The 9,006-nt window shown below is 37.1% G+C and overlaps 1 protein-coding gene across 1 annotated transcript; it reads right to left on the bottom strand.

The window, feature by feature from the left end:
- Positions 1-7,721: 7,721 nt before the first annotated feature.
- LOC110022713 lies at positions 7,722-8,761 on the bottom strand. Its single transcript, XM_020721786.1, has 4 exons — positions 8,712-8,761; positions 8,522-8,613; positions 8,143-8,447; positions 7,722-8,051 (listed from the first exon to the last, which is right to left on the bottom strand). Exons 1-4 carry the CDS (start codon positions 8,756-8,758, stop codon positions 7,722-7,724), a joined length of 774 nt encoding a protein of 257 aa, XP_020577445.1. The 5' UTR covers positions 8,759-8,761.
- Positions 8,762-9,006: the final 245 nt, after the last annotated feature.

The raw sequence follows: 9,006 nt of genomic DNA, 5'->3' as shown, positions 1-9,006 counted from the left end.
ACAAATGATTATTTAATTTAAATATTTAATTTTCTAGAAGATTTGGTTAAAAGGTAAGTTAATTGTAGGAAGATTTGTATATTTTTGAAGATTTATTCTCTATCTTATTTGAATTTATGTTAATAATTCATAGATTATAAATCTTGAATTATAAAAGAGGTTGTTGGAGTAGTTTAGTTTAAGAGGATTGTAGTAAAATTCAAAGTCATCAAACGGTTAATCTAGATATAGTAATCCTCTACGATGTGAATGAAAAAAAAAAGATTTATCTAAAAAAAGAATGGGATTGAAAATATTCATTCTATAGAAAAGAAAAAAAAAGTTTATTATTGAAAAACATCGAGGAGATGCTTGAGAAGAAGTCTTAACAAAAATTGGTCTTACTATTATTTTTTTAAAATTGAGAACTCTATAACAATCTTTAAATTAATTATGTTTACTTGTTTATAAATTATTAGCAAATCACCTATTTTTAGAATTTGGCATCTAGACTGTATTAGCTTAGTTGTTATTAAATCTCTTGATGTGAATATGAGATTAAATAATATTTGAAGAAGTTTAAAGTTTCTTTAAGCACATTTTTCAGAATAATTCAATAGAGACTTTTTTATACCAATTCCGTCTCTTTGGAAGTTTGATTGTAGGTGAGGACTTACAAAAATTCATATATATTATGTACAACAAGATCAAATGCTTATTTTTGTTGTTACTTGGGGATAAATAATGTATAAGTTTGAGGGATTTTGATGTATTGATAATTTTGCACTTGTTAATACTTGTATTTTTCTATTTTATGTGATAATACTGCAATTTGAGCAAGATTTTTTGTTGTTTTTATAGGTATTAGCTAGAAAATGGACAAACAAGAATCAAAATGGATCAAATTGGAGATTGGAGAAAATCTTGCCACTTGGGCCCTAGGCGCCTACGTTTGGCCCTTAGGCACCAGTTCCCTCTCAAATGGAGTAGAAATCCCGAACATATATAAAGTTTGCGCTGCATATTGGGTGCCTAAGCACTGCAACTGACGCCATGGCGCCTGTACTTTGTATAAAAAATTGAAGTGTGTGGCGCCTAAGCGGTAGACCTGGGCACCTAGGCACCCGAACCTGAAATTGACATTTTTGGCAGTTTAGGATTTGAATTAAAGGGAAGAAGTTTATAAGGCTTGAAGATGGTTTTGGAAGGCTTTTCCACCATTTTTCTTCTGTTAATTGCTAAGAGAGGAGTTCTGGAGGTGAAGGCCACCTAACGTGCAAGAAGATAAGGAGTTTCAAAGCTAGATCAAAGAGTGTTTGTGAGATTGAGGGATTGTAAGTGTGCTTGTAATTTTTCTGAAGTTTCTGTATTTAAGGAGATAAGCATACCATGTACGTTTGTTTTAATACAATGTTGTTGATGAAATTTGGCATGCTTAGTGAGTAGATTTTCTATTCTCCTTTGTTGTGGAAGTGTGTGGAAGTGTAGGGATAAGTGTAGGGATACAGAATTGGCAATTTGGTGCGATTATTGTGTGAATTTTATAAATGGTGTTTGAATAACTTAGGAACTCATTGAAGTTTAACTTGACCTGTTAATTTGTTAAAATTGATTGTGATTATTGTATTTCAGGAGGAATCTATAAGGAACAATTAAGTTATCCACATGAAGACATTGGAATAGGAATATATCTTTTGAATTCGTGCGAATTGAGCGAGATTGTATTGGACTTTTCATTTGATTTTAGGGAACTAAACAGATGAATCATCAATATTTCTTAAACTTATGGAAAGAGATAAGATGGTTTACTCTTGTTTGACACCTACTTTCGAATCAATTGCTATGCTTGAGTCCCTACATAACCATTTCAAAAGAGAAATTTTGTCACATAACTTAATCATCAATACTTTCTTTGCAATGTTTAAAACTTAGGTTTTGTTAAATTTCAAAAATTAGGGTAAGAACTTTTTTTAAACTTTGAAGGTTCAAACCTTCAGGCTAGGGCTAACAATTGTAAACTAGAACTCTTTTTGAATTGAGTTTTCCTCGTTCCCAGAGGGATCGACAATCAGACTTCAATCTTGGTACTACTAATACGCTGTGTATATTTGTATGAACAGTACGTGCTTCACAACACGTGGTGTATGCCGCATGCCTAAGGAATAGAGCACAAAAGAGAGAAAGAGAGAGAGAGAGAGAGGAACATAGACCTTGTTAATGCTTGTTAATGAACAATAAAATCACATAACTTTTATTCATGAAATGAACCTCTATTCTTAAGAATGAGAGGTGTGTAATTACATTCTGTACCCATAAAGAAAATAATAACAAAGACATTTTAGCCAATACACAAATATAGAGTCGAGAGCCTGAAATGACGTCAGACCGTATAGGGTCGGGAGCTTCCAATGGCTTCTGCTTGTCTTTTTAGACTGAGTGCTCATGTAGTGTGGGCCAAGGAAATGATTGGTTGGGCTATTTCTTGATAGTTATGTCCAAAAGGATGGGCCGTGATGCTCTGACCAACCGCTTTAGGTCCAAGCGATTTCCATCACGCACGGCTAGGTTGGAGAAACACAGGCATATTCGTCTGCATGAGTATTGCGCCAGTGGAATTTAGGAGGGTGGTCAAATTCTATTCCTATGAGGATTATTTTCCTCTCTGCTCGTAGAAGCCGGCCGACCAAACAAGAACTTTTAGATTGTCTGGTGGGTCCCATGGTGCCACATCATATTTTCTATCATGCATTCGATCTCTTTAAGATTTGTGTTGAGATATTTTGATATACACTTTTACTCTTTCATTTTTGGAAGAAATGGCTGTGACGGCTAGCCGCTGATACCATGTAGAAAAAATTGTTGAAAACTTAATATGTACATTCATAAAATAGACTTAAAAAGGGTATTACCCCTAAAGCTCTTCAATATTATCTTTTTAGCAATAGAACCCTAAATAAGGTTCAAGTCTCAACATGAGGCAAGTCTTATATTGTTGGTTGAAGTGCATTTTTTGTATAAAAACTAAAGATTATCATAAGTATGAAAATTATCATCAAAGAGCCTAGATTGGAACCTAATATGAAAATTATAATTTCCACCATCTCTCAATTGATCTCTCATTTCATATTTTTTCATTTCTTTCAATCAAAGGGAATAATGTGGCAATGATAACTAGAACGTACAAGCTAATGTGGTTTGATTCAGTTAGTTCATGATCTTCTAATCTCTTATTATACTTTTAAATTTCAATGCCACAGAAAAGATTATATTTATTTAAAACTGACAAAATTATTAGAATGTTCACAAATATCATTATTAAATGAAAGTCATAATGGCAAAAAATGAAATTTATAATTTCTGCCCTCTCTCGATTGATCTCTCGCTACATCTATTCTCACTTCTTTCAATCAAAGGAAATCGCGTGGTACGAGAGAAATTATTTCAAACGGACAGATCTCGGCCATCAATCACAACATTTTTGTTTTTTTAAATGGGGCCCACCGAAATACAGTTTTGTTGTGATCGACGATCGAGATCAGACAGAGCATGCATCTTTGTATGCGCTGTCCGTATGAAGTAATTATCCGTGGTACTGTGGCAACTAGAACGTATAAGCTAACGTGGTTTGATTCAAGTGACCATTAATTGATCATATATTAATGACTTTAATTACTAAAATATAAATAATGTTATATCATATATTTTCTATGATTGTACTCAATATAAGTTTTGGTAGCATAATGATAAAACAATCATGATACTAAAATTTTACATCCATTCACAAGATATCATATCATATTTTATTTTTCGGACAGAGTGAAGCTCAAATTAAGAAAGAAAAAATATTTTCAACATATTATTTTTCTACTAGGAAATAAAAATAAATATAAAAAAAAAACATCAAAATTTAAAATATGTAGGGGCTCATTGTACATGCTTTATATTTTTAATGAAAAATATTTTAATAAAGAACTAAACTATGTCTAGTAAGCATATGATTGTCTAAGAAATAAGAGATGCTCATAAAACGGTCACCTCCTAAAAGATATACAAATAAACTTCTTAGATGCGTTCAATCCATCAAAATACCTTTAGATTGCACTGTTTTTGGGCCCTTGTTGGTTTTTGGAATGTTCCCAAAAGTAAAAAATGGGCCGAAAATGAGGTTTGCATGCAGCCCAAACTCTGTTCATAACAAGCCTTTTGGCATTAGTTAGGTTAGCTCTAAATTATTTATACTATAAATTCAAATTAGCAAAAAATAGCCGACATTTTTTAGGGACCGTTTCCGGCAGCTTGTGCGTTTCAGGATAAGCTGTTTATCCTAAAACGCGGCCGCTGGCCGGCAGCAGTGGTAGACCCGCGGCCTGCGTTTAGTGTAAAAACCTAAACGCAATTTCAGATAAGCTGGTGAAACGCGCGAACAAAACGGTACGACAACATTTTGAAAACGCCGCCCACACTTATAAGCTGCCCCAAACGGACCCTTAGTCAGACTTTTAATGAAACTATTTTATAACATATTTATTCTTAAATGAGTGCCATATAAATTTTAATTAATTTAACACATGTTGACCAAATTTCAAAATAAATCTGATTGCTATAAAAAACTCATCTTCACTCTAATTTTTCCCTCGAAATATCACGCTTGGATGTGACTGAATTATGTTTCTGCAATTTTAAATATTTGAAAAGTATTATTTTTTTAATTAGAAAACTATGTAGTACGTGCTCTTCCAAAAAAAAAATAAATAAAAAAAAAAAAAAAATAAAACAAAGTGAAAAATAAAAATTATATGGTTAAAATTTGTAAATTTGCTTCTGGATTATTAGAAGAGATATATGAGAGGTCTTGCAGTTCATTTTTATGTTGGAATGGGAGATCAATTGGAGGACTGAAGTCTTCGTTCAGTGTGGTATTCCATATTTCGGCGCAATTGTCAAGGTTAAGGAGATATGATAGAGTGAGATTTTGAATTTTGATCCATAAAGATCCATTTGCTTTAATGAGGATTGGGTATATCGAGCCTTGAAGAATCTTGGAGGAATTTGTTAGGACAACAACAAGAAACATCAAGAAAGCTATCGAACCGATTGGCAGGAAATAATTTCAGCACTGGTGCCTTCCAAATGGGATGGTTGTTAGCGGCAAGTGTCGTAGAGACAAAGTCTTAATATTGCCCCACAGAAATTTCAGTTGGGTAAGAATCAGAAGATCAGTGGGAAGAGAATTGCTTGAATTGGTGGCCATCTCAATGTTAATTGAAGAGTTTGAGAGAGTGCTCGTGAGTGAGGTAGATAAGAAGAAATAAAGCTAAATTAGAGTGGGCAGAAAAGAAAGGTGAGACACCCCAGGATCTTGAAGCCAAGAATCGAGAATAGAGGATAATAGGTAGGAAGAATACGAGTTAAGGGAGGATACACTGGAAAGAAGAGTTCAGCGGAGGAACCCTCCAGGAAGATGGCCCAAGAGAAATACTCACTTTACTTCAACAAGAGCTTGCTGTTAGTGTCCTCCGCCACCTGCACGATGAGAACAACATAGGAAATGAAGGCGACATTCAACAAGGGCTAACTTCTGGTTTACCTCCCATTAGCCCCAAAACCTCCTGTACAACATGTAATTTGCCCAAAAGTCGGAAATTAAGTTTCTCCAAATCTTGTACTATGGCTACTGCACCCTTACAAATTATTCACTCAGATGTTTGATCAATGTTCACTCCTTCTCCTACCCCCTCTCATCAAAATTATAAATACTATGTTGTTTAAATTAATGATTTTTCTCGCTTTACTTGGGCGTATTTGCTTAAGAATAAAGATAAAACTTTCTTTAAATTTAAAGAATTTAAATGCCTTGTTGGAAATCAACTCAACTCTCATATCAAAATCCTTAGAGCATACGGTGGAGGTGAATACTGCAACTGTCAATTTACTATCTATCTGGTTCAATTCAGCATTCAAAACCAATATAATTGTCTATATGCCCTCAAACAAAATGGTGTGGTCGAACGAAAGTATAGATACCTTATGGAAAAGGTTCGCACCCTTTTAAATGATGCTTATCTACCTACCTATTTATTGGCTGATACCTTATTCACTGCATGCTATCTCATTAATCGATTACCCAATAAACTGTTACAATATAAATCACCATATGAAATTTTTTTCCATAAACAACCAATTTATTTGTACTTAAAATCATTTGGTTGTCAATGCTTTCCTTGGCTTAAACCATATCATCATCATAAACTTAAACCTTTATCCAAAGAATGCATTTTTCTCAATGATGCCCCTTCTCAAAAAGATTATAAATGTCTGTATAGTTCTACCAATAAAGCCAAAATTCTCATCATGTTATATTTAATGAACTCATATTTCCCTATCAGTGAACACAAACTTTTTCTGCATAGACTCCTACCAATCATACTCCGTTTACCTCATCCATACCTCCCTTGATATTGGGCACTACTCATCTTGGCTTACCAATCATCAGAGAGTCGCTCAAACTCACTACTTGTGCTAACGCTAATTGGGCTGGTGAGCCAATTGATCGGAAATCAACTACTGCCTTCTGTCTAATTCTTGAATGTACAATTACTTCATGGATAGTTAAAAAGCAAGCTACCATAGCTCGGTTTTCTACTGAAGCCGATTATCAAGCTTTAGCCACAATGACGACAGAGATTGTCTGGCTACGACGTCTACTCCAAGACTTTCAAATTACGCTTCCTGATCCTACACCTCTTTATTGTGATAATATCTCTGCCATCTCACTTGCCAATAACCCGGTGTTCCACATTTGCACCAAGCACATCAAAATTGATCGTGCTATATTAGAGAATGCACCAAAGACAAAGTTCTTCCACTTCATCATATCAACACTATCAGTCAACCAGCTTACCTCTTTATCAAATCTATTCCCAGTTCCAGATTCTAGTCTCTTCATAATAAATTGAAAATATTAGACAAAGATCATCAATTTGAAAAGGAATATTAATATACCTATGTATATCCTGGTCCGGTCCACCTGGACATTGAACCGGTCCGATTTATTTTACTGTTACTCAGTGTTGTTAGGTCTTTTCCTTTCTTATCCTGTAATTTATAAATAGGAATGGCTTACACACTTTGTAAAGGATTTATTCTTGAATTACATCAGTTCTTTTTTTCTTCTTATAACGCCACTTTGTATTGCACAAAAGCCCATTTAAAACGCTGAGCCACAATTATCTCTGGTTCAAAGGAGCTTTTATGGGCCCATTTCTCTCCCATTACAGTCACAACGGACGGCCCAGGGAAAGCCCAATCGTCCTCGTCATGACCACATCTCCCAGACGTACGTTGACGATCAAACGGCTATTAGTGGATCCCATGTGCACAGTACTGACATTGATTGCATTTCGATAATCACAAACTTAACCCAGGTCTAAGCCAATTTATACGGCACAAAATAAATGAATTAAAATATATATATATATATATTTACATATAAAATCGAATTTTTCTCTTTTCTGCATCCCGAAAAAAAAAAATTTATTCACTTTTTTTTTTTTCATTTTTATTATTAGTTTTATGAGAAATAAACTTGAAGGCTTCCCGTCCGTAAAGCCCCGCATGCGGGGCACCCATCAGTAACAGCCCCAACGGAGTCGCATGCGGGGCAAACGCAGAGATGGCGACAAGGAAGAAGAACAACGGAAGCCGGCCTGGTTTGGCAGGTCCAGCACAACCGGTTCGGTTTCTCAGACCGGTCCGGGTCGACGTAGGCCGACCCCGCATCCTCGGCGAATGACTCCCCGGAGCACTCCTCTCCCGCGAGCGCTGCAGCCGCGGCCGCCTGCTGCAGCTGGAGAGGCTGCCGTTTGCTCCGCGATGGCCTTAGCCTGCCAAGCCATGGACTCCGTGCGGAGATGAGCGAGTCTGTCTTGGAGCTCGGCGGTTCGACGTGCGGCGAGCTGAACCTCGGCTTCCTTCTCTCGAAGCTTATCCCCAAACAATTTCTCCACTGATGCGAGGAGCATCTGGTAGTGATGCTGCCGTTTATCCGCTATTTCTCGCCGCAGCTGCTCCCCCTGCTCAGGGAGATAAATAGCCATATCGAATCAGAAAAAATATCTTCTTTTGTGTGAAAATGAGAGAAAAAGGATGGTTTGTGTGTATGACCTGAGTTATGAGTAACTGCTCGATTTCAAGTTTCTGTTGGTTAATTTCAGTGGCCAACTCTTTGGAAAAGAGGGAGAGGATGGAATCAGTTTGTTTTCTCTGATTCTGACTCTGGTTTTGATCTTTAAAGGCAAGGCGGAGGCTTGTCGATGGTTGGAGCTGCGCGACGCCCAGTAATGAGTGTGTGAAGACCCTCTGCGGAGCTTGCATGGAGAAGACACTCGTGTTCTGCTGCTGCGGTGATGCCACGGCCACCGGCGCAGCCATCGCCGACTCTCTTCCCCTTTTCCTCAGATTCACATTGCCTGCACCATCATTTCTCCTCTCCTCAACTAAAAGTTTCCATGCAAATAAACAAAAAAGGAGAAAAGCTCAATACCTTCATTGCTCGAGAAGTAAGCAAGAGATTGCTCGAGAAGAGGAGGTGGCAAGTTCGCTTCCATCTCCTTGTTGCTCCTCTCCGTCTCCCCTCTGCACCCCAAATCCATAAACCACTCAGTCCCGAAAGAAACTAATAACAAACGATATGAAGAAGAAGGAGCCGGGGTCGATCAAAACTGTTCCTTTACCTTCTATGAAGCAGAAAGTTCGCAGGGTATTGCGCTTGCACGGCCATCACCGCTCTAAAAAATAAAGGAGATGCGAATACAAGGAAGAAAACAGAGCCCCGCCAGATGCCAAGGGGAAAAAAAGAGAGCTTTTTTAAGCCTCGAGGTCGTCTTACTGTCTTCCTGCTCTCCCGTGCGCGCTCATCGAAGGAGAAAGTGGCGTGGAGGAGGACGACGAGGAACACTGAATGAGTCCCCGATGGACAAGCCTTCTTATCCTCGAAATCGCAAACACGGGGAGCGGAAGGTAAAGGAA

Source organism: Phalaenopsis equestris, unplaced genomic scaffold (assembly GCF_001263595.1).
Source record: "Phalaenopsis equestris unplaced genomic scaffold, ASM126359v1 Scaffold000202, whole genome shotgun sequence".
Classification (NCBI taxonomy): Eukaryota; Viridiplantae; Streptophyta; class Magnoliopsida; order Asparagales; family Orchidaceae; genus Phalaenopsis; species Phalaenopsis equestris.
Note: the sequence above shows the minus strand (reverse complement) of the source record. Positions and strands in the feature narration are given on the sequence as shown.

Coding starts and splice junctions, on each gene's coding strand:
- LOC110022713 (XM_020721786.1), bottom strand. CDS start 8,758: ATGGCCGTGCAAGCGCAATACCCTGCGAACTTTCTGCTTCATAGAAG. Junction 8,614..8,711: donor AACTTTCTGCTTCATAGAAG/GTAAAGGAACAG, acceptor TTTGGGGTGCAG/AGGGGAGACGGAGAGGAGCA. Junction 8,052..8,142: donor AGCAGTTACTCATAACTCAG/GTCATACACACA, acceptor CTCCCTGAGCAG/GGGGAGCAGCTGCGGCGAGA.